Source organism: Lemur catta, chromosome 18 (assembly GCF_020740605.2).
Source record: "Lemur catta isolate mLemCat1 chromosome 18, mLemCat1.pri, whole genome shotgun sequence".
Lineage (NCBI taxonomy): Eukaryota > Metazoa > Chordata > Mammalia > Primates > Lemuridae > Lemur > Lemur catta.
Window position 1 is genome coordinate 38,940,853 of NC_059145.1, and position 26,407 is coordinate 38,967,259.

The window sequence follows — 26,407 nt, forward strand, 5'->3', positions numbered from 1 at the left end:
ACTGCCCGCGCCGGTGCGGCCTGAGTGGGGCCCCGCAGCCTTCCGCCTCGCGTCGTGTCCTGGGTTGTGGCGGCCCTGAATCCGGCTGCAGGACAGATCCTGCGGGCGAGGTGGAACCACAGTCGGTCAGTCAGGCTGGTGAAGGGCGCGGGGCCGGGCACAGCGGCGGGAGTGCGCGGCAGGGGCCGACCAGGCGGGCTGCAGGCACCGCGGATCCCGGGACTCACTCTCCCATCGCCCGTAGGCTCGATGAAGGCACTGATTTTGGTGGGCGGCTATGGAACGCGGCTACGGCCGCTGACGCTGAGCACCCCGAAGCCATTGGTGGACTTCTGCAATAAGCCCATCTTGTTGCACCAAGTGGAGGCGCTGGCCGCGGTAATGCCCGGGATCGGGATCGGGGTCTTGGTCGTACCTGGCTGGACAAAGGACGGCTAGCGACTGGGGGTTAGGAACGTCCGTACGGTCCGGCTGAGCCCGCCTGTCGGCCCGCGTTCTGTCTGACAGGCAGGCGTGGACCACGTGATCCTGGCCGTGAGCTACATGTCGCAGGTGTTGGAGAAGGAAATGAAGGCGCAGGAACAGAGGGTGAGGCACGGAATGTTGGCCCTTATTCCTGGTCCTTGCTCACCTTCGCAACTTGGTAGGAGAACCTAACTGGGGGGCTTCTTCCTTCCAGTTGGGAATCCGAATCTCTATGTCCCATGAAGAAGAGCCTTTAGGGACAGGTCAGTAGAGACAGGAACGTCCTTTGGGGAGGGTTTAGGGCCAGGAAAGGGGTAAGACCTGGCCTGGATTGGGCCTGCTGAGCCTGGATCCAGGGATTCAGACCCCCAGCAAGGTGGTGACCTGCCCCTTCTCCCTAGCTGGGCCCCTGGCACTGGCCCGTGACCTGCTCTCTGAGACTGCAGACCCCTTCTTCGTCCTCAACAGTGATGTGATCTGCGATTTCCCCTTCCAAGCCATGGTGCAGTTCCACCGGCACCATGGGCAGGAGGGCTCCATCCTGGTAAGGGACCAGGTCTTCCATCTCTTTTGACATTTCCACCCCACCCCCCATGCCCAGCCTTGAACTACCTTCTTATGTTATGGGTACAGGGCTGTGCAGTATTTATCTTTAAGCATTTGGGGAGGAGTCCCTGAGATTTGAGATAGCATGTTTATGAAGGCTCAGGAACACTGGACTAGGTCTGAGGTGCCACTACATTCAGGTGACCAAGGTGGAGGAACCCTCCAAGTATGGTGTGGTGGTATGTGAGGCTGACACAGGCCGCATTCACCGGTTCGTGGAGAAGCCGCAGGTGTTTGTGTCCAATAAGATCAACGCAGGCATGTACATCCTGAGCCCTGCGGTCCTGCAGCGCATCCAGGTGTGTAGGCGACAGCTGCTGGGTGGGCTGGGATGGGGTAGGCCACCACCACGACCCTGCTCACGAGCTGCCCACTCCCACAGCTGCAGCCTACGTCCATTGAGAAGGAAGTCTTCCCTGTTATGGCCAAGGAGGGGCAGCTATATGCCATGGAGCTGCAGGGTGAGGCAGGGAGGCCACAGGGTGGGGGTGGTCTGTGGTTGGGCTGAGCCCCCTGATGCATCCCTCCCTACAGGCTTCTGGATGGACATTGGGCAGCCTAAGGATTTTCTCACTGGCATGTGCCTCTTCCTCCAGTCACTGAGGCAGAAGCAGCCTGAGAGACTATGCTCAGGCCCTGGCATTGTAGGCAATGTGCTGGTGGTAAGGCCCTTGCCCAGCCCATCATTAATCCCCACAGTCTTCGGACACAAATGGCCCACTTATATTTTCCCCACTGCTCTCAGGACCCAAGTGCCCGCATTGGCCAGAACTGTAGCATTGGCCCCAACGTGAGCCTGGGTCCTGGTGTGGTAGTGGAGGATGGCGTGTGTATCCGGCGGTGCACGGTGCTGCGGGATGCCCATATCCGTTCCCACTCCTGGCTGGAGTCCTGCATTGTGGGCTGGCGCTGCCGTGTGGGCCAGTGGGTAAGCCTGCGGGCTAGGCTAGGTGGGGAGAGGGAGAGGGCATGTGCCTGCCTCACTGACAAGGCCTATCTTCTCTCCCCGAGGTTCGCATGGAGAACGTGACAGTGCTGGGTGAGGACGTCATAGTTAATGATGAGCTCTACCTCAACGGAGCCAGCGTGTTGCCACACAAGTCTATTGGCGAGTCCGTGCCAGAGCCTCGCATCATCATGTGAAGGATGCTGTGGGGCTGGCCCAGCCCCAGTTTCCCCATCGGCAAGGGGAGCACTGGCCTGATACATCAGAAGACCCTGGACTTGCTGCCATTTTTCTGGGAATGTCTGGATGAGACTGAAGCTGGTGGACACCTGTCTTCTCATGGGGACATAATCTGGCAGAATCCCTGCTAGGCACACCCCACAAACCCTACTCCCTCAAGAAGGGCCGGGGCCAGGGCTGTATGGAATAATAATTTAATGCTCACTGTGGCCCTGACTGAAAGTCAAGCTCAGGCACAATTAGGGCCTTGGCTGGGCTCCCACCAATGAAGCTACAGGCAGGCAAGAAGGAGGTTGGATGTGGCGGGGGTGGGTGCTATGGGGAACATGGCAAAGGGAGCTCATAAATAGGGCCCAGCCTGGGTCTGGGTTCAAAGGTGGTGCAGGCTATGAGGACTAGGCAGCTGAGGAAGTGGTACTTGTACTGGCTGCTTTTTCCCAGTCCTCTACAGACACGATGGTGGTTTTGCAGAAGAAGCAATCCTTGTTGTTCATCAGGTGCTGGTTGATGCAGGCTCTACAACAGGGGAGGGGTGAGGGCTGCCCTGTGTGTTCCTACTGCTCTCCCCCCACCAAGACATTGGGCCTACTTACTTGCAGGACTTGTGGCCACAGGGCTGGAACACAGCAGAGATGGGGTGGGCATAGCAGATTGGGCAGAGGTCCTCCTCACTGGTGGGCTGCAGGGAGGACAGCAGAGGGTGAGCTGGAGTTGGATGCCCAGATATATGGACATACACTGTGCGCATATAGGAGTGCACACATGTTCAAGTGGCAGGGACCTGGATGTATACTGTGGTCCCACTCACCAGGGAGGCAGCTGCTGCCTGGGCAGATGCTGAGGTCAGGTGTGCCAGCATCTGTTCCACCTGGGCCAACTCCTGAGCACTGATATAATCTGTATCTGGGGAGTGGCAGGGAGTGTCAGGCCAAATGTGGCTCAAGAACCCGGTGCCTCTTGAATATTCCCAGCCTGGGAATTTGCTGTTCTTGAGGCACCTGACTGCTCTCCCCACCCCACTCACAGCTCTGCAGGGAGAAGCGCTTCCGGTCAGGGGCTGGCAGGGCAGTGCCAGGTGCTGGGGGCTCTGGCTGCCCCAGGAGATAGCATATTGAGCGGAGCTGGAAGCAGGGATCTGCCAGGAGCACTGATGTGGCTCTCTCTGTCCTAGGTAGGGGAGAGTGCAAGGGTAGTCAGAGGCCGGGGGCCTGTCTGAAAGTAATCTCTACCAGGGCGAAGGAGTGCCATGACAGGTGCATTATCATCCCCCTTCATCCTTCACATCTCCAGACCCCCAACAAGTCCTGGATCCCTGGAAGGTCCCACACAGCCCAGGTACCAGTTTAAGAGGGCTCAGGTAAGCCACTGAAAGATAGTGGTAGTCCACCTGCCCCATAATATATTAATCTTTCATAATCACTTCAAATAAACACCAAAAACATTAACAGCAGTTTAGAGACATTCTTCCCACACTTCCCCTTTTACTCTTCCAACACAGACAAGAGCTACAGGAAGCTCTGGCCAAGGGCAGGCTAGGACATTGGGGTCAGACTCCCTCCCCTCTGGCGGCCAAGGGAGGTTGCTTAGCGCTAGGGGGACGCAGCCGCCCCGCCCCCTGAAACGGGAACCAATAGGAGCCTCGGGTCCCGCCCCCTGGGCCATCCCTTCCCGGCTACTATTTAGAAGCCGATCAGCAACGCGCCGGGAGAGAGCTAGGGAAGCAGGAGGGCGCCTCACAACCTGGGGATGAGGGAGCAGGAGCAGTCGACCGTGCGAGGCGGAACCCGCATCGTGCCTCCTTGGCCATGAGCCACCCGGCACCACACACGTCGAACCAGAGCAGAAGTGGGTGAGTCCTGGAGCTGCGACCTGCACAGGGCTGCCCTGTCCCATCCCTGGTGGTCGCCGCCATGGCCTGGCTGGTGCTGCTGGGCACACTGCTGTGCATGCCGCGGGGTGGGTTAGGCTTCCGGGACTCGGAGGGCTTCCCGCCCCCTGCGCCCCACAGCTGTCCCCACAAATGCGTCTGCGCTGCCGACCTGGTGAGCTGCGCAGGCCTTGGGTTGCAGGACGTGCCTACCGTGTTACCTGCCGCTGCTGCAGACCTCGACCTGAGCCACAACGCGCTCCAGCGCCTGCGCCCCGGCTGGTTGACGCCCCTCTCCCGGCTGCGCGACCTACGCCTAGGCCACAACGAGCTCGATGTACTGGGTCGCGGCGTCTTCACCAATGCCAGCGGCCTGAGGCTGCTCGATCTATCATCTAATGCCTTGCGAGCGCTTGGCCGCCACGACCTCGACGGCCTGGGGGCGCTGGAGAGGCTGTTTCTTTTCAACAATCGCCTTGCGCACTTGGACGAGCATGCCTTCCACGGCCTGAGCGCGCTCAGCCATCTCTACCTGGGCTGCAACGAACTCGTGTCCTTCTCTTTCGACCACCTGCACGGTCTGGGTGCCACCCACCTGCGTACTCTGGACCTCTCCTCCAATCGGCTGGGACGCATCTCTGTACCAGAGCTGGCCGCACTGCCAGCCTTCCTCAAGAATGGCCTCTACTTGCACAACAACCCGCTGCCCTGCGACTGCCGCCTTTACCACCTGCTGCAGCGCTGGCACCAGCGGGGCCTAAGCGCCATGCGCGACTTCGCGCGTGAGTACACGTGCCTGGCCTTCAATGTACCCATGTCCCGCGTGCGCTTCTTCGAGCACACCCGTGTCTTCGAGAACTGCTCTGCTGCCCCAGCTCTTGGCCTAGAGCGGCCAGAAGAGCAGCTGCACGCGCAGGCGGGTCGGTCCCTGAGGCTATACTGCAACACCAGCGCCCCGGCCGTGCGCATCGCCTGGGTTTCGCCGGAGAATGAGCTGCTCGTGGCGCCAGGATCCCGCGACGGTAGCATCGCGGTGCTGGCAGACGGCAGTTTGGCCATAGGCAACGTGCAGCAGCGGCATGCGGGTGTCTTCGTGTGCCTGGCCACCGGGCCCCGCCTGCACCACAACCAGACACACGAGTACAACGTGAGCGTGCACCTCTCGCGCCCCGAGCCAGAGGCCTTCAATACGGGCTTCACCACGCTTCTGGGCTGCGCGGTGGGCCTGGTGCTAGTGCTGCTCTACCTGTTCGCACCGCCCTGCCGGGGCTGCTGCCGCTGCTGCCGTCGTGCCTGCCGCTGCCGCCGCTGGCCCCGAACCCCCAGCCCGCTCCAGGAGCTGAGCGCGCAGTCCTCCGTACTCAGCGCCACCCCGCCAGAGGCACCCAGCCGCAAGGCCAGTGTCCACAAGCACGTGGTCTTTCTGGAGCCAGGCAGGAGGGGCCTCAGTGGGCGCGTGCAGCTGGCGGTAGCTGAGGACTTCGATCTCTGCAACCCCGTGGGCCTGCGGCTCAAGGCTGGCTCCGAGTCTGCTAGCTCCACAGGCTCGGAGGGTCTCGTGATGACCTAGGCTGCCCAGGGGCCCCACTCAGGCCCCCACCCTCCTGCTGCTTGCCCTGCTCCCTGCTGCGGCCCGGAGAACTGCCACATGCTGGAGGGAAGCACTGTGTCTCCTCCCCTGGCCTCCTGTATGGGCCTTACTTGAACCACAATGGCCCTACTTACTGGTAGGGGGCCTGCAGTCCCCAACTTGCCTCCTGCTCTGCCCCAACAAAGGCCCCAGGCCCTTCTAGGGTCTGCTAGTGCTGGCTTTCCCTGGGACCACCCAGTGCCCAAATGCCCCATGAGGATTGGGGATGGAGGCACCATCCTGAGTGGTATAGAAGAGCTGAAGCGTAACCACCTAACCCTTCCCAAGGTGCTGGGGAGGGAGTGGGCCCACAGGCGAAAAGGAGGAGGGCTCTGTAGGAAGCTCTAGCCCCCAACTCCAGGACAGAAGGAAAAAACAAGGCCTCCCTCTGGTGAAACAGGACTCCCCCATGCACCAACGTCCAACCTACTGAAAGCTTCACAACTTCATGCAGAGTCTGAGAGGCAGATATATGGCAGGCAAGGCTGCTTGAGAGACCCCTGGGGGGCCTGACCTGAGCCCCAGCCAGAGTGGCCCCACTGTCTCTGGCCAGGGGCATCCAGCTGTCACTCGGAAGGCAGAGCCCATTACGGACAGCAGTGAAGGGCATCGTGGCTAGCGCCCCCCACTTTTCAACAGTAAAAAGCCTGGCGAACATGGCCAAGCTGGGAGGGCTGAGCTGGAACTCCATGTCCCTTGAGGGCAGGAGCCTCTTAAGGGCTGGCACTGGTCTCAGCCTAATGGCTGAGGCGGTGCCCTGGCTTTATATGCATCTCACCACTCCCAATGCAGGGAGGCAGGGAAGAGAGGTCTGGGAACCCCTCATGGGTGGGGGCTGAGCCGGGGGCCCCATGGGTGTCCTGGGCTCAACTGTTACAGAGTTTCTTAATAAAGGCGGTACATGCTCGCTGCTGGAGCCTGCGCAAAGGTAGCATTGTGTGTGCTCAGCTCTTGATCCAGCAGTGTTGCCCTGGCCATCGCAGGATGGCACACCCTCCAGAGTCCTGGCCGCCATGTCCCACCTAAGGCGTGGCCACAGCCCAGTGGCTGTGAGCCTGGACACCCTGCCCTGCTTGGGTCCCTGATTCTCCTATTCAGAGCAGCTGCTGCCGACGCAATTGAGGCAGCTCACACCTGAGCACCCTCTCTGCCTCAAAACTTGATACTGAAGTCCATTTTGGGATGAGGAAACTGAGGTACAGAGAGACCCAGCCCCTCCACATCAGACACACCCAGCTCCCATGGAGAACCACAGTCCCCAACACTCACTCGGAGGCTGAGCCATGCACCAGGAGCTGCACCAGGATGCCTGTCACTGCCACCAGAATGGGGTAATGGTCCACGCTCTCTAGGCCTAAGGGGAGGGGGAGGAAGGAGATGAACCCCCGCTGCAGGGCCTCCAGTCCTGGCCGATGCCATCTACCCTTCCCACTGTCCTCCCCACAGGAGGGTGAGCTGAGCCTGGAGGGCATTGCACCTGGCCGTCCTGGGACAGAACGGAGGATCAGGCATCACCACTCTTGGCAGAGGAACCAAGGCCTGTGGTGTATTGGGGTGCAGGGCATCTAGGTCCTCACCAGGCAGCCGTAGGGTGACCACACGGTCAAACAGGTTCCTCTCAGCTGTCACCCGATTCAGCACCTGGTTCAGCAGCTATGAGGGCAAGAGCCTGTTGGTGGATGGGCAGGGTCACCACTGGGGTGCCCCAGGGTCCCACCCTTCTTGCCCAGATGGACACACCTGTGCAAGGCGCCGCAGCAGCATCTCAGAGTTAGGTCGAGCCCAGTCAAGGAAGATCTCAGGCACCAGTGTGATGGTCATCTCCAAGACACGCAGCAGGCTAACCGAGAGGTCAAAGCAGGTGGCACATACCTTGAGCTGCCGGCTGTCCACGAAGTTTCGCTCCAGCCGTTCAGCAGCCTGCTGAATCTGTGCCACCAACATGTAGGCAAGCAGCAGTGAGTGGCCTGGCTATACCTGGGCCCCTCCTTGTCCCTTGCACCACCCTGACCCACAAGGCCCCACCACACCCACCACAGCCCACCTCCTGGATCATGCCGATGAACTCAGAGAAGGCCCAGTTGAGCTGGTTGAGGACGCTGTTGAGGAAGCTAGGCGCCACGTCAGGACCCTCCCGCAGCAGGTCCGCCATGTGCTGCTGCAGCAGGGTGGAGGGGCAGGGCTCTGCAGGAGCATGGGGAGGTGGCATCATCAGGGACTTCACCACACTGGCCATTGCCTGTTTGCCTCTGTCCTTACCCACTGGGCCATTGGTGTAAGAACAGGAAGATGGCTCCCTGGGAATGCTTAGGTCATGAGGTGGTGGACAGGGTGCAACTGCCTGGAGGTTAAGGCTAAATCTGTCCCCTCCTGCTGGGCAAGCCATAGGCTGCAGTTTCCAGTCCCTACACCACCCCACTACCTCTGCCTAGAGCAGCCACACAGCCCAAGCCTGACCCTCAGCAAGTTCTGAGTCACAAGCCCTTCAGATAGGGTCAGACTGAGACAGGGAAACACAGATTCTTCCCTGTTGGTATCAAGGCCACCTTCTTCAGAGCCTACTCTGAGCACTGCTGCAAGCCCTGCTGTCCTCCACCGTCCTCTGCTGCCCTTGGCCTGGCCTTGGCATATGGCCCAGGTGGTGGGAGCCAAGTCTGGGCTGGCAGGCAGCAGTAACCAGAGCCCTCAGCTGCAGCTGGCCTGGCTGCCTCCCCACCCCTCTCAATGCCAATCAATAGTTCCCGCAGCAGCAGGACACATATCTGGCCCCACTGCCAGCTCTCCACTTGCAGCTCAGTTCTGCCCAAGAGGCAACTGGCAAGGACTTCCTGTGTGACTACGCACAAGGCACTTGGCCTCTCTGGGGACATCCCTCAGACTAAAACACTGCCCACAAAGGCAGAAACATAGTGCATGAGCCAAGAAGAGCCACCATACAGGGTGAGTACAGTGTGTGACAGACACTTTGCAAGTTAGACACCCCAAGCAAGACCTTAGGCCAGCCTAGCTGAAGGTCCTCAGGCTCATGAGACTTTGCTGGACCCTGGGAAGAAAGCACAGCTTCTGCTCTTGACAAAATGTCCCTTACTCCAGGAAGCCCATGAGTACTCTCTGGGGCCCTGGCCAACCTCCAGTCTGTGTTCCTGCTTGACTCAGGTATCTGATCCCCTAGGTCTGGCACCAGTAGAGATCAAAGAAAGAGCAGAAGGACACAGTGCTGGGAGGTCAGGGAGCTGGCTTAGAGGGCAAGGGACAGAGTGTTCAGTTTGCATGAGCTGCCAGGAGGCTGGGAAGATGTTGTCTCTTTCCACTGTGACCCAGGCAGGGTGAAGAGGCCCAAAGGGCACACGTGGAACTGTGGGGCAACTGAGAGTAATCCCAGAGTGTCTTTGGCTGGGAGGAAGTGGGGAAAATGGAAACCCCAGGGGACAGATAGGGAGCCTGGAGGGGCTGGAAGAAGCGGGAGAGTTTGACGAAACCCAAGAGTAAGTAGTGGGTGAGGGCCACCAGCCCAGCCCGCCCTGCCCAGGATGCTGCCAGGACTGCCTGACCTAGATACTCACTCTGGAGGCTGGGCAAATTGGCGTCCTCAGGTTTGGTTTTCAGCAGATGTGGCAGCCGTGTATAGCGGTACCCGAACCCACAGCCCTAGTGGTGTCAGTGGGGGGGTCAGAGAGGCAGGGCAACTTCTTCCTCCAGCCAGCCTTGGTCACCCCCTCTCAGGTCAGACTTACCCTCCAGAGCCTCACTAGGATCCAGTTGGTCTGGGCCCAGGGCCGCTGCTCATAGGGTGCCAGGAGGTTCCGTACCATGGCGATACGCCTGTGAGGACAAGGGGTGGCAGGCATGGGGTGAGGCTGGGCATGGTGCTTGGCAGGATAGGGTGTGTGGCCCCCCATCCCCCACTTACTGCTCCTCTGGGATTCGTTCCACGGCCTGCAGGGAGTGTGGGTAGCACACGTAGCTGGCTAGGGCCTGCATCAGCGAGTCTCGGATGTCTGCATGGACAGGGCACACCTCAGCCCTGGCCCCATGCCTCATACCCACCTGGCTGCATTTTGCATAGCAGCCCGCAAGAGGTGCCATCCCACCCCATTCCCCTGGCCCTCCGGGGCACCTCACCAGTGCCCACAATGCGTGTGTCGGCGAAGTGTTTGGCAAGGATGGCGGCCAGGCGGGTCAGCGTCTCTTCATAGCCTGCAAAGGTGGGTAGTGAGAACTGCTGGCGGGAGTGGGGGCTCCAGAGGCAGGCACGTCCCTTGGCATGGTGGGTGGGTTTGGGTAGCAGGCTCCAGAGCTGGCTCCAAGGGCTAGTCTGGACCCAGGCTGGCATCTGGGGACATCAGTCAAGGTATTCCCTAGCAGTTGTGGAGGGACTAAGGCACAGGCTCACCTGCCAAGAGCCTTAATCTGGGCTCAAACCTACCTCAGCACACACTTGATGACTCAGCAGGCAAAGCCCCCAGGCACCCACAACTCTGTCTTTGAAGACAAAGCCTGCACTGAGGTCTGGGGCAGGAGCCAGCCAGGGCCTGGAATCAGTGGTCTTTGAGAAGCCCAGGCTCCTATGTGGCCCCCAGCAGGGCCCCTCCCCTGCTATGATTTCCAAAGACAAACAAACCATTCTGCCCCTGACCAATTGTCACACTCTGTGACCAGGGCCAGGGCAGCAGGGTAAGGTGCCAACTGGCTGCTGGAGCAGCACTAGGAGGAAGTAAAGGCCAAGGGGTCCCCACCCCGTGCTCTATCTTGTCTGTTTTCCTCCCAGCACCAGGGAGGAGCTGTTGGTTCTGTGGAGGAGCCAAGGCAGGGTGCAAATGCTTCTTTGCTGCAGGGCGAGCCAAAGTGGGACCGGCCTCCCCGGCCCCACATGGAGGCGTGCTGCTGGGCACAGGGTGGGGGGGCTTAGACCAGGGCTCCTCAGGATCATGCTGAAGGTCCCCTTTTCTGCCCCAGCCTGAATGGCCCCATCACCTGGGAGCTCCTCCATGCTATGCACAGGGCCGAAGTAATTCTTCAGGGCACTGTAGCTATTGATGGCCACGCTCAGGTAGAACTCAGGCATAAAAGCAAAGAGAGAACCCGTGCGATCACTGTGCTCGATGGTCTGCAGGCAGACACGCAGCAGCCAGTAGATATCAAGCATCTTCTCCTGCAGGAGGCACACAGGGCGCTGGGCTGTTCACCGGAAGGGTCACAGGGGGCATGGCCTGGTGTGGGGATTGGGAAAAGCCTCCCCAGGGCTGTGACATCAGAACTGAGACCTGGATTGCAAGAAGTGTGAGTAGCACCTCAAGCAGGGGCAACCAAGTCCTTGGTAGGCAAGAGGGGCACACCCAGCCTGGAGAGGGCAGTACTGTGACCCAGATCAGACTCTGGTTTGTGTGTTTTAAGAGGTACAAGACTTTAAGCAAGCGGATGATGTGACCAGAACTCTGTGCTGGAACACTGCCTAATGCCGAAGGGGCTGTAGGGCAAGTGTGGACAGGACAGTGAGGAAGCCCCAGTCTCATTTGGGCCGAAGAGGGCAGACAAAGGACTGCAAGACCAGGACTAGGGATGCACTCATGGGCTGTGGGGACAAGGGAAAGGTTGCACTAAAAATGGGGCCCAAGTTTGTGGGGGTGGTGGAGCCCCTGTGGAGGTCAGAAGTGCTAGAGGAGGAGCAGGCCTCAGGCAGGGCAGGGACATGGACAAGCAGAGTATGCGGCATCTACGGCTAGTACCCCAGAGAGGTGGTAGGGGAGGCAGGTAAAAATTTGATCTGAAGCTCAAAGAAGGTGGTGGGAAGGCAGGGGGCAGTGTGACTATTAGTGGAACAGAGGCCACAGGAAACGGACAAAACCTGCCAAGAGCCCTATTCCCCAGTGTGGTTCCCAGAGATTCCATGTCGGTATCACACGAAGGCTTGGGCCCTAGCCCACACCCACAGCATCCATATCTCTGGGCTTTAAACCAGCTTTCTGATGTGCTCTAAAACCTGAGGACTCAAGATGTAAACAAGAGGTTGGCGGGGGTGGGGGCAGGGAGGATTGGGTGCACATGGGTGGGCAGTGCAGATCCTGCTGCTACAGAAGGCCAGGGGAGGCTGAGTCTGAGGAGGGGATGACAATGGTTTCACCGAAGTGAAGAGGCCAGTGCAATGGAGACGGGGATGTGCCAGCAAGGTTGGGGGTAGGCAGGTAGATGGGGACCGTGGCAGAACTATTTCAGAGATGTGGAAAAGCCTGTGCTGGGCTGAAAGGAAGGGGAAGATGAGGGAACCAAGATGCAGAGAAGGAGAAGTGGTAGCTATAGGCAGATGTGGAGTCAAGGAAAAGCCTCATGGGCTCTTTCCTTTAATAATGGGAGAGATTGGATGAGAGACAGGTGAGTGAGTGCTAAAGACGCAGAAGAAAGCAGGCAGTTCAACATAATAAAGGCCATATATGGAAAGCCTACATCTAACATCATACTCAATAGTGAAAGACTGAAATCTTTCCCTAAGACCAAGAACAAGACAAGTTAGCCCATTTTTGCCACTTCCATTCAACATTAGTGCTAGAAATCCTAGCCAGAGCAAGTAGACAAGAAAAAAGAAATAAAAGGCATCTCAACTGGAAAGGAAGAAGTAAAATTATGTCTGTTTGCAGACATGACCTTACATGTAGAAAACGCTAAGGATTCCACATATACCCAGCCTGAGCAAGAGCGAGACCCCATCTCTACTAAAAATAAAAAGAAATTATATGGCCAACTAAAAATATATAGAGACAAAATTAGCTGGGCATGGTGGCGCATGCCTGTAGTCCCAGCTACTCGGGAGGCTGAGGCAGGAGGATCGCTTGAGCCCAGGAGTTTGAGGTTGCTGTGAGCGAGGCTGATGCCACGGCACTCTAGCCTGGGCAACAGAGTGAGACTCTGTCTCAAAAAAAAAAAAAAAAAAAGAGATTCCACACATACCAAAAAAAACTCAGCTAGAACTATAAACAAATTCATCAAAGTTGCAGCATACAAAATCAACACACAAAAATGAAAGGAAATCAAGAAAACAATTCCATTTACAATATCATTAAAAAGAAAAAAATATTTAGGAATAAACTTAATGAAGGAGGCAAAAGACTTGAAGCTACATTGAAAACTACAAAATATTGCTGAAAGAAATTAAAGATCTAAATGAATGGAAAGACACCCTGTGTTCATGGGCTGTTAGCTTAATATTGTTAAGATGTCAGTGCTGCCCAAAGGAATCTACAGATTCAATGCAATCCCTATCAAAATCTCCGCAGTGTTTCTTTTGCAGAAATAGAAATTCATATGGAATCTCGAAGGACCTTGAATAGCCAAAACAATCTTGAAAAATCACAAAGTTGGAGGTCTCACACTTCCTGATTTCAAAACTTAGAGCAAAGCCGCGGTAATTGAAACAATGGTACTGGCATAAAGATAGACACACAGATGAACACAGTAGACTAGAGAGCCCAGAAATAAACCCTTGCATATATGATCACATGATTTAACAAGGATGCTAAGACCTTCAATGGGAAAAGGCCAGCCTTTCAACAAATGGCACTAGGAAAACTGAACATCCACATACAAAAGATGAAGTTGACCCTTACTTACACCACATACAAGAATTAATCAAAATGGATCAAAGACCTAAACTTAAGAGCTAAAATTATAAAACTCTCAGAAGAAAACAGGGGAAAAGCTTCATGACCTTGAATTTGGCAGTGATTTCTTAAATATGTTTTAAAAGCCCAGATAACTAACTAACTAAATAAATAAATTGGACTTCTTCAAAAACTTTTCTTCATCAAAGATGACTATCAAGAGAATGAAAAGACAACCAATGGAATGGGAGAAAATATTTCCAAATCATATATCTGATAAGGGATTAATCCCCAGAATGTAGCCCAGGCCTGTAGCTCACGCCTGTAATCCTAGCACTTTGGGAGGCCCTAGTGTCAGGATCGCTTGAGGTCAGGAGTTCAAGACCAGACTGAGCAAGAGCGAGACCCCATCTCTACAAAAATAGAAAAATTAGCTGAGTGTGGTGGCATGCGCCTGTAGTCCCAACTACTTGAGAGGCTGAGGTAGGAGGATCACTTCAGCTCAGGAGTTTGAGGTTGCAGTGAGCTATGATGGTGCCACTGCACTCTAGCCCAGGTGACAGAGCGAAACCTTGCCTGAAGTACAGTATATGTATGTCCTGCAAGACTTACGTTCTTGAGGACATTAGGCTAAGTGAAACAAGCCAGTCACAAAAAGACAAATATTGTAAGATTCTACTTACACGAGGCACCTAGAGCAATCAAAATCAGAGAGACGGAAAGCAGAATGGTGGCTGCCAGGGGCTGGGGGCCAAGGGGTTGGGGAGTTATTATTTAATAGGACAGAGTGTCAGTTTTGTAAGATGAAACAGGCTTGGAGATTGGCTGTACAACATGCATTATATATACTTAGCGCTTTAAAATGGGTTAAGATGGCAAATTTTATGTCATGTATATTTTGGCAGAATTAAAAAAAAAAGAAAGCAGAGAGATGGGAAGGGTCCTGAGAAGACAGTATGAGAGAGGCAGGCAGAACAGCCCAGGGAGGTGGGCAGGCATGAAATCCTGGTGGGGGATGGAGGGAAGTTCCCCCGACAGGATCATCCTCACGGGGCTTGAGGCAAGGTCATCTGTGACAGAAAGAGGAAGGAGTGGGTAACAGGTGGAGGTGGTTTAGGTTTTGGGGAGGAGCCAGCAGGAGAAACACCAGTCAGAGATGTGGAGATGAAGACAGCGAGGGGCTTCATGGCCCAGTTATGGGGGAGGGGTGCGCCCAGGAAGATGGCAGGCTGAGTGCCCTGGGAGGGCAGAGGCTCGTCTTTTGGGTTCATTATTGTGTGTCCCTAGTGTCCAGGACAGCACCTGGCACACTCCAGGCTTTGGGTACATGTTACTGAATGGAACAGTGAGGAGGGAACAAGCCAGTGGCTTCACAGGTGGCAGGTGAGTCAGACTTGGCAGAGGCAGAAGGTGGGGGCAAGGCTCAGGGAAAGGTGCAGAGCGCTGATGCCCTGGTGAGGGGAGGTCAGGAAACTGAGAGGAGAGAGGAGGGGCGGGGAGGATTGGTGAGCTGGAGGCATACCAAGGTCTAGAAATGGCACCTACTCAAGTCCATGGGGCATAGGAAGTACAGAGGACAGGGTACAGGGCAGGAGGAGGGGATGGAAGGGGCATGTGTGTGCCAGAGGCTCAAGAGGGCAAGGAGCATCGAGGGTCCTGGCACAAGCCTGCCCGACGCATGGCCGACAGCGAGCTTGGGGCAGGGCCACTGGCTGAGGCACCCAACTAACCTGGGAGTAGACAGTGGCATGGACCCAGGCAAGACGGCGGCTCAGGTGGTCCAGCTTTTCTGAGAAAACTTTCTGGCTCTTCGTCAACTCTGCAAGGATGTCCGTCCTCTGCCACCCAAGGAGAAAGGACAGTCATGACGTACGTAGTCCCATTCAGCCCCCAACTAGTGCCTGCAGCAGGCACGGAGTTGGGCTCCGCTTCTCAAAACCCTCTTCCCCTGCTGACCAGCAGGTGTCCCCGAGCAAGCCTCAGAGCAGGGCCACGGACACCCCCTCAGGATGTGGAACTGAGGCCCAGCTGGGGGTCTGGGAGCCACAGCCAGAGCACCCCAAGGACTTGGTGCCAGAATCACAGTCCCAGCAGCTGGCCAGGCCCAGGGCTCAGCTGACAGGTGGGGCTGGGGCACCTGCCCGGGAAGCCCACCCTGAGCGCTCTTGTCGCCACTCCCCAGGGCAGCACAGCTATGGCAGTGGGCATCCTGGGGTGTGGGGGAGCCAGGCCCTGCTTCCCGCTGACTCTGCAAGTGGCCGAGGAAGCACTCAGGGTCGATCCATAATTGATGAGGACTGTGGGGGTGCCGCAGCACTTAGTGGGCTGGGGGTGGGGGCACCTTGGCACAGGCTACATGGCGATGGGGCTCAGGTCGTGCCAGGCCCTGCTGCCAGCTCTGTTCTCACTGGTGTGGTATGGTCAGGCTGGGGGTAGGGACAAGGAGAACTGCTGGGGCAGTCCCCTCAACCAGATTTCCCTTGTGGGCTGCCCTGGCAGCCCTGAGTAAGCAAACTGCCCTGGGCACAGCCCTCCCTCCCAACACCTGCCACCTATCCAGGCCTTACCCTCTTGGGGCACCGGCGGATCTTGTCCTCTGTGTCCCTCAGAGCCATAGCATATTCGTTGACATCATCGGAGACACCCACCATCTAGAGCATTGGATACCACATGTCTACAGTGACCCCTGGGCACCTCGTCCAGGCTTCTTCAGACCTAACCTGGACTCCAGCCCTGCCAAGCTCCCAACTTTAGGCCCAGGGTGGCCCCCCTTCCACAATAGTCAAACAGGTCAGACCTAAGCAGCAGTGGCAGAAATCAGTCTTGCTGTGGCACGTGCTCACCTGCACAGTCATGCACAGGCAGCCCCGCAGGCGCACACACACATGGGGGTGCACACACATGCATCCAAACGCACAGAACACCCTGCAACCCGACGCGTGTGGACCAACAGTGCGAGACCTTGCCCAGCTGCTGGTGGACACTGAGATTGTACATCATGACGGCACCGTCCAGGACCTCCAGCAACGAGTTCTCGGTGAGAGGCTGCTCAGGCTCCTCGGGGGGCCGCCCCAGCAGCAGGCCTTCGTGCCAGTGGCTGCCTTCAACTAGGGAGTGGGGGAAGGCAGAATCAGGGTCAAGGCCATGCTGGGTCTCTCCTAAGCTTGCCAGCCTGGATAGACCTCACAGCGGGAGAGGGAATCCTCTTTCCCCTTCCTGTGCCCAAGGAGGGACCTGTAGGGAGGACAAGGGGGTGGGGTGGGGTGGGGGTGTGGGCCAAGGCCCTGCAGTGCTAGGACCTATTTCCGCAGCATCGATTTCCTGCCTTCAGAGTGCACTTCCTGTGCCCTTGGGATGCTGACAGGCTGGGGCTGGGAGGGCGTGGGGGTGTATTTTGGCTTTGCCCAGGGTAGGGGGTTGTACGCAGTAGAAAGGTCCTTCAGTGCCCTGCCTGACCCCACCCAGCACTTACTGTCCTCACGGGTCCTCTGCTCCACGCTCAGCGTGCGGACCTTCACTTTCTCCGAGGTGCTCAGAGGCCGCCGGGGGGTCATGAGGCTTACAGCCGCTGTGCTGAGGAAGCGGTTGGCTCGGCCCAGCGTGGGAGAACTGAGCCAGCCGGGCCGGGGCAGGGGCAGTGCCCCCCCCACAGCCAGGGCCTGCATGGGGCGCTGCAGTGGAGAGAGGGGGCCAGAGGAAACTCAGCTCCCCGGGACCAGGGCAGGCTCAGGGCTCCTGGACCCATGGGCTGGGGACTGGGAAGGGAAGGTTCGGGCCTCTGCCTGCAGTAATGAGCCCATTGCCTCTGTGGAGGGGAGGTGGCCATGTGTGATACCCCTGCCCATATGATAAAGGAAAGGCCCAACACGAAGCCCCCCGCCTGTCCCTACTGCGGCACCTGGGCCACAGCCGGGGCTGGCTCCTCATCCTCATCCAGGTCATCCATGGTGGCCGCCTGGAGCTCTAGTGGGTCGATCACAATGTTGGCTTTGGAAGCAAGGTCATCTGGCAGGAAGGGTAGGAGGGTTCTCAGGCAAAGGCGAGTGAGGGGCCACAGGTGGAAGTGCCCAGGACGGAGAGAGCACTAGCAGGCTGCGCAGGAGGCCTTGCAGGGCCCCGAGTACCACTGTGCTTGTCCCTCGGCCCCGCACTTACTCCAGTCCAGCCTTCACTCTGCATCCCAAGGGCCCCTTGTCAGTAGCAGGAGGCCTTCCCCATCACACCCCTCCTGTCAGGCCCTGTCTACGTTTCCTGGGACCTCACGCTCTCCAGGGCCTCCTCTGCCCCATAAACAAGAGGAGATCCCAGACTACCTGGGCCTCTGCTTCCTCACTTTGTACACTCCCCGGGGCAGCCAAGCCTCATCCCAGACTCATCTCCACAGCTACGCTGACAGCTGACTGTACCACCTCTGCATCTAGCACAAGCCTCACTGCTGGCTCCATCCCTGGGCACCTCAAACACGAACTTGTCATCTCAGCCTCCTTGTGCAGTCCCTCTCCCTGATGGTGCCCATCCACACAACCTCTGGCAGGAAGCCTGGGGTCATCCTTGACTCCTCCCGCACATCCCTGGCACAGGCCCTCATCCTCTGTTGCCTAGACAACCGGCCTCCCTGTCTCTCAGCCCCTGCACTCAGGTCTCCACACCACAGCAGCCAGGGTGAGCTGCTTACAATGTAGACGCCCCTCACGCCCCTACTTACGGCCTTCCACGGTGCCTCTGGAATGAGTCCACATCTGCTTTGTGGCCTGCAAGGCCCTCAGATTCTGCCACCAAGACCCCTTGGCAGCAATTCCCACCACTCCCTGCCTCACATTTACACCCCAGCACACCAACGGCTTCCAGCCTCCAGGCCACGCTGGTTTCTGGCATCCCTGCCTTGCTTGCACTGAGCTCCCAGCCCTTTGCACTGGAGCAACTCGTGCTCACCCCTGACAACGACAGCGCAGGGAGCACCTACCTGCACACCCCCGCCCCACCTTGCACATCCCATGGCCCCTGTCAGCCCACCTGCCCCCTATTTCATTACAGCATTCCAGCCTTCCTCTGGGGTGAGTGCTTAAGGGAGGGGATGACTGGGCCCAAGCCCAGGGGCAGCCACAGATCAGCATCTCCCCACCTGAGCCGGTGGAGGGACTCGAGCGCCCTCTGGTGGGCACAGAACAGCTCAGCACCCACAGCAGAACAGGCTCAGGAACCGCCGCCCTTCTACCCCTCATCCACGTCCACCCCAGGCTCCAGACCTGCTCACTGCCCTCGGGCCTGCACGCACCTTTGAGGGTCTTCCGCAGGTGTGAGAGGAGGCCCCCCAGGCGCTGCAGGTCGAAGTAGTCCACCTTGCCATTATAGAAGACCTGGGGTGGGATGTAGGCTTCTGTAAGGAGTCAGGAGGCAGGGCCAGCAGTCAGGACCCAGCAAGAAGACCCTCCCCAGAGCCCTCCCCTCTACTCTGGCCTAGCACAGCCAGCTCCCCACTTCTGGCCTTGGCCACCCAGGCAGTGGGACCACAGCCCAGGCCTTTCCTACCTCCCCCACTCTCTGCCATTTCAGGTCAGTGACAGCAACTACACAATTTGGGATGAAGGAGCATTGATGGTGGCTGGTCACTCAGGGAAGAAGCAGAGAGGCTCAGCCCCTGCCCTCTGGGTGCTCACCCCTGATGGCAGTGCAGGGAGCACCCACACACCCCACCCCATCTCAACGAGATCCCACGGCCTTTGTCAGCCCACCCACCCCCTCTTTCATTACAGTGCTCCCAGCCTTCCTTGGGGGGGTGCGGGGGTGGCCAATCCAGGGTGGGTAAGGCTCCCACTGACCCTTGGGCACTCTGTCCCACACAAACACAGGGCCCCTGCACCCACCCAAGGCAGCCCTACAAAGGACTGCACAGAGAGCTGCGTGGGCTAGGACTGAGGGAAATAGCCCATAGTGGGCAGGAGCCAGTGGGGACAGTCAGAGCAAATGTGGACATGGCAGTCCTAGAGCACAGGGCTCCTGCTGCCCCGGTGGGGAAGCCACCTGTGGGTGGGACACCTGGGCAGGAGGCCAGGGACAGCTCCCCTCAGCCCCACCCCCTCAGTTCAGCACTCCGCACCAACACTAGGGGGTGCCCCCTGACCTGGGGCCCCAGTGCCACTCACCCTCACTGACGGAAGCACGGGGGTTGGAAGCCTTGTATTCATCCCAGTAGTAGCGCAGGGCAGAGATCAGCCGGTGCAAGAAGCAGACCATGTACTCAGGCGGGCAGAGCATGGGCATGTTCTGTGGGCACAGGGCATAAACATGCCTTGGTGCCAGCCCAGAGCCCAGTCCATTCCTCATCCAAGGCCCTGCCCCAGGGTCCTGGATTGAGTGAGGAGGGAAAGACAGCAGAGGAAGGAGCAGGGATGAGGCAGCCCCTGCAACACAGCCAGGGGTCCACAGTGGGCTGGTCTGGAGGTCACCTACCCCACGACCACTGGCGTTCTCCTGCAGAAACTTGCGGAACTTGGTCAGGAAGATGTACCTTGAAGCTTCACCCTTCAAGGGAAGGAAAAACCAGGCTGTGATGAGCTGAGAATGCCAGCCCAGACCAGACTCACTCAGCCTATCTTACCTGGGCACCGCCATGCGAACCTGCACCAGCCCCCACCCTGTGGGTCTTGGGGCCCAATACAGCATCCCTTCCCACCAGGGACCCATATAGCCACCTGGGAGTCACTCACCCCATTGTCATCTTTATTGTCCAACAGGAGCTTCAGGATCTGGACCTGCAGTTCTTCCACCACTGGGGGGGGGGGGGCGGGGAGGGGAGACACAGCCCTCAGGCTCCCGGGGATGGGAGGAGTAGCAGGTTTGGGTCAGGGCTCCACCACCAGGGCTCCCCGAGCCCAACCTAGGCACAGTCAATACAAGAGCCCCCATATGCATACACAACCCCCTCCCCACTCGATGCTCAAGATGGGGCTGACCTTCGATGCGCTTCTTGAGCCTTTGGCAGCCCCGTTCGTAGGCTCGCCGCCGTATCCGCTCCTCCGCTGTCTCTTCCTTCACCTCCTTACTCTCTCTGCCCTAGGCAGGCACAGAGGGATGGAAGACAGCAGGGTCGCCCAGGACTTACCCAGGCCTGCTTCAGACAGAAGACCTCCCGCCCCACCCCCAGAACTCCGGGGACCAGGGCTGCGAAGAGGCCTGCTACACTGTGCTGGTGGATACCCCCACTAGCCCTCACTATGACCACTGCCCACCCCACTTGGCGTCCACCCACCTCCCTGCTGGAGCGGTGGGGCCACCAGGTGGTGGGAATGAGCTCCTGCAGGCCGGCCTCCTCCACGCGCAGGGGGCTCTTGATGTAAAAGAAGACAACAGACCGGAGCATGTCGAAGCTGGTGGTTGTCAAGGCAGGGCTCTGCTCACCAAAGGGCACCCTATACACTCTCACAAGTTCTCCCTGGGAAGCCCACCCCTAGGTGTGCCCACCACAGCTCGCCCACTGCCAAGGGTACCACTGCTACTATGCACCTGCCTCCCCAGAGTATGAACCTGGAGAAAGAGCTACGGCCTTTCCAAGCCTACCAAGTCCAATACCCAGCAGGTGCAGGAGAAAGGTTTGTCACAGGAATAGCAACTGTAGGACAGACTGGAGAGAGGGCCTGGTGGCCTCTTCCTAGGCTCCAACTCTGGCTCCTGTGTTTCCCAGCTTTGTTTCTGCCTCCTGGAGGCTGGAAGACCCCAGACTGAGAAGATGGCTATGAGCTCAGGCTTCCCAGCCCGGAGTCCAAAGCTAGGCTCTCTCTCTTACTTACGCAGTTCTTAACATTTTTGGGAAGCAGGAACAGCTGCCTCCTTAAAGATCTTGCAGGAATCCCCACTGTGGAACCAGACAAAAGTGCAGGGCTTTGGCTGAAGAGGGCAGGCCCTGGTGGCCTTCCCACCCTTCCCTGAGCCAGAGTCTGCAGCCGTTTGGAAAGCCCTGGCCAGGCAGCCCGCCACCCTGAGTCCTTTGCCCTACCTTCCCTGCTCTGTAGACCCCTGGCCAGATGGACACTGCCCTCCCTGGCCTCTGCTGACCCCAGAGGGCACCACATCTCTGGCCTGCCTGGCAGCGAGGGAAGGATACAGGACGTTGCTAAGCAGAAACTTGCGGGACTTCTCATGCCTCAGGATGGAGATAGTGAGCCGCAGGTAGTGGATCTGCGGAGAGGGAGTGCTTAGCACAGAGCGGGCCGTGAGGCCCAGGGGCTGGGGGGCAGGGGCAGGTGCTCCCACCTGCAGGCCCAGGTCTGGGACGATGGGCGAGAACCGGTACAGCCGCAGCAGAGACATCATCAACTGCTTGAGGCAATCCTGCACCTCGTAGTCCTGGGGGAGAGATGCCAGGGCAGCCATGTTTGGGGCATTTTCCAAGACCCTCCTGCATCTCCCCCACCCCAGTAGAGCCTGGCAGCCCGGTGAGGTCTGAGGTAAAGAGCCTCACCTCCATGAAGAGCCACAAGAGGTCCAGGACCTGGTGCACCACGGACTGCGTCTGTGCCGGTGTGCCCTTCTCCACGACGCCCAGCAGGAAGCTCATGAGCACAGCTTCCACCAGGTACACCTTGCGCTGCACCAAGGGCAGACGCTGGTGAGGTGGTGGCCTTCTGCTGTGGTCAAGGCACCCCTGCCCTGGCACATGGCCAAGGCCGTGCTGAAGGCTCAGGCCTCAGACATAGTCTTGAGCCCGTCAAGCAACCCCAACACACAGATGGGTCCTTCTGGAGTCTGACTGAGGGACAAGAAGGGCCACTGCCCCACAACCCTCTAGCACTTTGCACACGCAGTTTCCCCGGCCTGGCTTCAATTTTCTTTCTAGGACATCCCCTAATGCCCTCAGCTAGAAGTGTCCCCTCCTCCCTGGGGTGCTGTCCTTGAATTAGGAGGGCTCTAGTCACAGGGTGCCCCTGCCAGGGGATGCTACTGGGCCTCGTGCACCTCAGCACCCTTGCCCGTGGCACAGGCACGTGTAGCACAGCCTGCCTCTTCCCCTCCCCGTGTCTCCTCACCAGCAGTGGTGCGAAGCGATGGAAGATGTGGGCCAATGTGAGGAGGATGGTCGGCTGACCCTGCAGTTGCCACTCAGAGCCCTCCTTGTCCAGCAGTCGCCCTTCCTGTTGGGGGGAGGATGGAGGGCTATGAGGGGCAGAGGGCTGGGGCAGACCCCCAGCTCACCCAGCCCAGACACCAGCTCACCACAGGGTCCAGCTCCACACTCAGCACTGCCCGGAAGCAGCCCAGCAACCTCTGTGCCCGCACCAGGTCAGCACACGGTGGGTCCTGCAGGGGCCGGTAGCCCGCCACTGGGTAGGTGCCACAAGAGTTAAGCCAGCAACACCTGATCTGTGGTTCAGATGTACCCACTCCCTCCCCGACACCACTGAGGAGGGGCCTGGGCTCCAGGGCAGGGCTGGTTTGCATCACAACTCTCCCACTGATTCCCCATGGGTGAAATTTCTCCTGTCACTCACGTTCTTCACCTGTCCAACACGGACAATAATGGTACCCATCTGATAAGGTTGCTGCAAGGATTGTTGTCCTTGGCACCCTAAGCTGCACCCTACTCATTTCTTGGGCAGCCAGGGCCTGCCACCAGAAGTGGGAGCCCTGCATCCCAGCTTCCCCAAGAACTTCTAAGCAGCCCATGGCCATCTTCCCAAAATGATATCGCAGAGGACGGCTCCCAAAGTTGAAGGCCACGGACTCCTTGAAAGAGAGGCTGATGGCTGGGAAGTAGGCCATGCCTAGGCCCCTGGAGAGGTTCTCAAAGGCAGTGCCCAGGGACACGCCATTCCTGGAGGAGAAAGGTGGGTCTGTAAGCCAGTGCTAAGAAGATGTGGCTGCCCACCCTCAGGCTACCAAAACCATTACAGGGACCAGGAAACTGGAGGCAGTCCCAGGAGGCCCCAGAGGCCAGGCCTACAGACAGAGGTGGGAGACTCACAGGCAGAAGGACAGGGTACCATCATCCAGGTCGATCAGGCAGCTCACAATGTCCCCTGCTGCCCATGCCTGCCACAAGAGGAGGCCTTGCGGATGTACAGAAGCACAGCGGCCTGCCCAACCTGCACCCCCAGCCACGTTTCCAGGACCACCCGGGGGGACTGGTCACAAGTACAGAGGACCTGAGTCCCTGTCCCTTCTCTGGTGCCCTACAGTTCCTCATGGCTGCCCAAGGGCTCCAGATAAGCTGTGGGGCTGGTCTGGGGCAGATGATCCACAGGGGGCTTTGTCCTCACCTTGCCATAATTCGTCGTGGTCACATTCCACTTGCGTACCCGGTTGCCATCGTAGGCATAGGAGTTGTGTGTATCTCCAACCCCCTCCTAGGGAGGAACTGCCTGTGAGGCCCAGGGTGACATAGGTGGGGGCAGGGCCAGAGCCCACCAATCACCAGCCTTGGACCCATGTGGCTCTGGAGAAGGGGACTGATGCTCTGAGAGAAGGAGTGAGCGGTGTTCTCTGGGTGGGGATGGTACCCTGGGATGGGTTGGGACCCATTCCTTCTCCAGAGGACAGTCCAGGTTAGGGTCCTGAGCAGGTCTGAGGGGCTTTCAGAGTGCTGATGAGGCCTGTGGCAGGGGGTCTCTCTGGGGGAGCCCCCCAGCCCCGCACATACCTCCTGATTGAAGCGGCAGTTGATGGTGCACCAGCCGATCTGCATGAGCCCCTGGGAGGAGATGAGCACCTCGTAGACCCATTTCCCTGGAAAGAGCTGAGTTAGGCCCAGCAGGTGGACAAAGACTGCCTCTTGCCTCCAGGCCTAGGCCCTCCAACATCCTCCCAGCTCCCTGGGCCACGATGGAGTATGACCTCACCTTTGTACACACACGTGGTAGAGCGGATAGTGCCAAAGTTGCTGTGTCCAATCACCTGGGTAAAGAAGTGGGGTGGTGGCTTCCACCCAGGCACACAAAGCACCTCCCCAAGGGAGAAAGACCCCATCCCCAACTGGGCTAGCCCTGGCAGGACCTGCCTATCATGGCCAATCTGCACCATGCCTGGAGAGGGTGGGAGGGTCAAGCCCTGTGCCTGGAGGGATTCTAGACCAGAGCATCCTGGGAGGGGCTCAGCACTGTGTTGGGAAGGGCTTGGGGCTAGGGTCACATCAAGAGTGTTTTTGGGCTATGTCAGGAGGGTTTGAGGACTGAGGATACAATGGTCTAGGGTCACATCATGATGAGTTTACTGCTACCCCCATCACGATGAGAGACAGGAGGAGAAGAGGGTGGGCCCCTATCTTGCCCTCACTCACCCCCAACAGGTCATCATCCACCAGGAGAAGCCCTTCAAAGCCACCTGTGTGGTCCAGGACCACAGTGGATGGGCCAAGCCGCCCTTCAACCTGTCCTGAAAAGGGGAGAGGTGGGGATGAGGCAGGCAGGGGTCTGGCAGAACGCACAGGGTGCACTGAGCTCACTAGGGAAGCCTCCAGGCCCTCCAGGTACCAGCTCTGCACCCGACCCCACCCCAGAGGCTGCCACATACCCTGGCTTTCCTCATCCTCATTGTCCACCTGTAGCAGCTGGTCCAGATGCTCTGGCAGGTTCTGGAAGTTCAGGGGTTTCCTGGGGAAAGTGAGAGGCTGCCAGGGGCCCACAAGTCCTTGAAATCAGCCAGATGACACTAAACCCCTCTCCCACCCTTTCCCCTGAGCTTCAGAGGGCAGCTTCCTAGACTCCAGAAAAAGGGTGGTGTCTGTTCCTATACTCTGGCATATCGGGGGTCAGAAGACTGGATTATCTACTAAACTAAAAATTATAACCCATCCAATTTGGTGCCTCTCAGGACTGTTAAAAAATAACAGCCCTCTCTAAGCCTTAACCCTCATCTGTGAAAAGGGAAAAATAGCTGTATGTCAGAGATGCTGTGAAGATTCCAAGAAAGAACATGTGCATAGCCCATACATAACCTGCCCATTCTCGAAGGTCGCTGTGTTGAGTATGTCTGGGAGAAGCCTGGGAGAAATGCTGGTCCCCAACATGGTCATTACCAAGGCTGCCCAGGCCAGCCCTTGACGCTAGGCCTGTGGTTCCTCTGGGGGCAGACTTCCAATCTCTCTGTCACCCAGCCAGGGGAGACTGTGTTGAATCAGACATGCCCTGACAGTATGAAGGGCTCAGCCCTCTGAGCTGCTGGCTGGCTCTATCCTGTACCTACTTGTCCATAAATAGCAAGCAGAGCGCATGGCCTACCTACCTGCCACCTGCTCTAGCCAAAGGGGTTGGAAAAATCTGCCTGGGTGGCCCCCTCATTCTCTCAACACACATGCCCAGAGGAGAAAGGGCACTGTCTAATGCTGGCCAGCTTTGTCCTGAGCTTGGCTGCTAAGAATAGCATGGAGTGGGGTGGTAGTAACCAGCAGGACTCAAGCAGAACAGAGGCCCGATGCCCATTGGGATCCAGGCTACAGATTACCAGCACCTGCTCTTCCATGTTTAATCCCAGTTCCTACCCTACTCACTGCCCAGACAGTAGGATTTGGAAGGGGATGTAGACGGGCCAAAGCACCAACTCTGACAAAGTAGCTATGACCCAGGCTCAGGGACCACATGTTCCCCTGCCGTAAGTCTACTGGCCCTGCGCTGCAGGAGGTAGAGATGCACAAAGGCCCCTCCTACCCGTGAGCCCCAGACCAAGGCCAGGCTATGCAGTGGGGTGCCCAGCCAGCAGCATGGAAGGCTAATGCCAACCTCATCTTGGAACACTCCAATGGGTCCAGGGAGAAACGAGGCTTCCTCAGGCACAGTTCTTGCAGGCCTGTGCTTAGGAGGGCTAGTCTTATGCTTGCTCCCAAGAGCAAGTCTTGTGCCTGACCCCAGGGGAAGGCTGCACGTGGTTGTGGGCAGCTGGCCTGACAGAGCCTCTGGTGAGCGTCTGCAGCACTGCCCATTTGGCCAACCCCAGCACTTGTCCGCCCTTTTTGGACTTTCTAGGTCCTAGTCCAGGGCCCTGCATCCCACAACCACTGACTGACGGCCTCACCACCTGCTCTCCCATCTTGGCGACCACAGCACCAGCAGCAGCGGGACCATCTCTGGTATCAC

The 26,407-nt window shown here is 58.2% G+C and overlaps 3 protein-coding genes across 10 annotated transcripts in view; 2 read left to right on the forward strand and 1 right to left on the reverse strand.

Moving 5' to 3' along the window:
* Positions 1–2,466, forward strand: GMPPB (GDP-mannose pyrophosphorylase B). Of its 3 annotated transcripts, none has more exons than XM_045530227.1 (10): positions 1–125; positions 245–378; positions 508–588; positions 680–728; positions 867–1,009; positions 1,212–1,370; positions 1,454–1,532; positions 1,606–1,733; positions 1,817–1,999; positions 2,083–2,466. In XM_045530227.1, exons 2-10 carry the CDS (start codon positions 250–252, stop codon positions 2,212–2,214), a joined length of 1,083 nt encoding a protein of 360 aa, XP_045386183.1. In that variant the 5' UTR covers positions 1–125; positions 245–249; the 3' UTR covers positions 2,215–2,466. The 3 variants fall into 3 exon arrangements, with proteins under 3 accessions (XP_045386183.1, XP_045386184.1, XP_045386185.1); XM_045530228.1 differs by having other exon boundaries at positions 1,606–1,715; XM_045530229.1 differs by lacking the exon at positions 1–125 and having other exon boundaries at positions 299–378; positions 512–588.
* The window catches only part of RNF123 (ring finger protein 123), a 27,999-nt gene continuing 4,027 nt past the window's right edge, over positions 2,436–26,407 (reverse strand). For 3 of the 6 annotated variants that reach the window (XM_045530215.1, XM_045530214.1, XM_045530216.1), the window contains exons 4-39: positions 24,849–24,928; positions 24,616–24,710; positions 24,179–24,233; positions 23,980–24,065; positions 23,600–23,686; positions 23,305–23,372; positions 23,029–23,154; positions 22,557–22,671; positions 22,370–22,474; positions 21,805–21,930; positions 21,597–21,689; positions 21,448–21,521; positions 20,596–20,713; positions 20,300–20,399; positions 20,054–20,115; positions 19,797–19,868; positions 19,490–19,610; positions 18,622–18,723; positions 17,245–17,351; positions 16,819–17,017; positions 16,308–16,453; positions 15,914–15,997; positions 15,077–15,184; positions 10,729–10,906; positions 9,877–9,951; positions 9,665–9,752; positions 9,489–9,576; positions 9,318–9,402; positions 7,799–7,938; positions 7,495–7,683; positions 7,332–7,407; positions 7,024–7,108; positions 3,282–3,424; positions 3,066–3,160; positions 2,851–2,936; positions 2,436–2,773 (exon numbers count right to left, since the gene is read on the reverse strand). In XM_045530215.1, the coding sequence (XP_045386171.1) occupies positions 2,653–2,773; positions 2,851–2,936; positions 3,066–3,160; positions 3,282–3,424; positions 7,024–7,108; positions 7,332–7,407; positions 7,495–7,683; positions 7,799–7,938; positions 9,318–9,402; positions 9,489–9,576; positions 9,665–9,752; positions 9,877–9,951; positions 10,729–10,906; positions 15,077–15,184; positions 15,914–15,997; positions 16,308–16,453; positions 16,819–17,017; positions 17,245–17,351; positions 18,622–18,723; positions 19,490–19,610; positions 19,797–19,868; positions 20,054–20,115; positions 20,300–20,399; positions 20,596–20,713; positions 21,448–21,521; positions 21,597–21,689; positions 21,805–21,930; positions 22,370–22,474; positions 22,557–22,671; positions 23,029–23,154; positions 23,305–23,372; positions 23,600–23,686; positions 23,980–24,065; positions 24,179–24,233; positions 24,616–24,710; positions 24,849–24,928 (3,778 nt within the window). In that variant the 3' untranslated portion in view covers positions 2,436–2,652. Of the gene's footprint in view, positions 2,774–2,850; positions 2,937–3,065; positions 3,425–7,023; positions 7,109–7,331; positions 7,408–7,494; positions 7,684–7,798; positions 7,939–9,317; positions 9,403–9,488; positions 9,577–9,664; positions 9,753–9,876; positions 9,952–10,728; positions 10,907–15,076; positions 15,185–15,913; positions 15,998–16,307; positions 16,454–16,818; positions 17,018–17,244; positions 17,352–18,621; positions 18,724–19,489; positions 19,611–19,796; positions 19,869–20,053; positions 20,116–20,299; positions 20,400–20,595; positions 20,714–21,447; positions 21,522–21,596; positions 21,690–21,804; positions 21,931–22,369; positions 22,475–22,556; positions 22,672–23,028; positions 23,155–23,304; positions 23,373–23,599; positions 23,687–23,979; positions 24,066–24,178; positions 24,234–24,615; positions 24,711–24,848; positions 24,946–26,407 lie in introns of those variants that run through there. The other 3 variants (XM_045530219.1, XM_045530218.1, XM_045530217.1) reach the window with 3 other exon arrangements.
* AMIGO3 (adhesion molecule with Ig like domain 3) lies at positions 3,803–6,685 on the forward strand. Its single transcript, XM_045530226.1, has one exon. The coding sequence runs from the start codon at positions 4,168–4,170 to the stop codon at positions 5,692–5,694; it is 1,527 nt and encodes a 508-aa protein (XP_045386182.1). The 5' UTR covers positions 3,803–4,167; the 3' UTR covers positions 5,695–6,685.

Bases quoted from the DNA above. Each gene is read 5' to 3' on its own strand.
- GMPPB (XM_045530227.1), top strand. From the start codon at position 250: ATGAAGGCACTGATTTTGGTGGGCGGCTATGGAACGCGGCTACGGCCG. The intron at 589-679 runs GTGAGGCACGGA...TCTTCCTTCCAG, and splicing joins TGAAGGCGCAGGAACAGAGG to TTGGGAATCCGAATCTCTAT. The intron at 1,734-1,816 runs GTAAGGCCCTTG...CACTGCTCTCAG, and splicing joins TTGTAGGCAATGTGCTGGTG to GACCCAAGTGCCCGCATTGG.
- AMIGO3 (XM_045530226.1), top strand. From the start codon at position 4,168: ATGGCCTGGCTGGTGCTGCTGGGCACACTGCTGTGCATGCCGCGGGGT.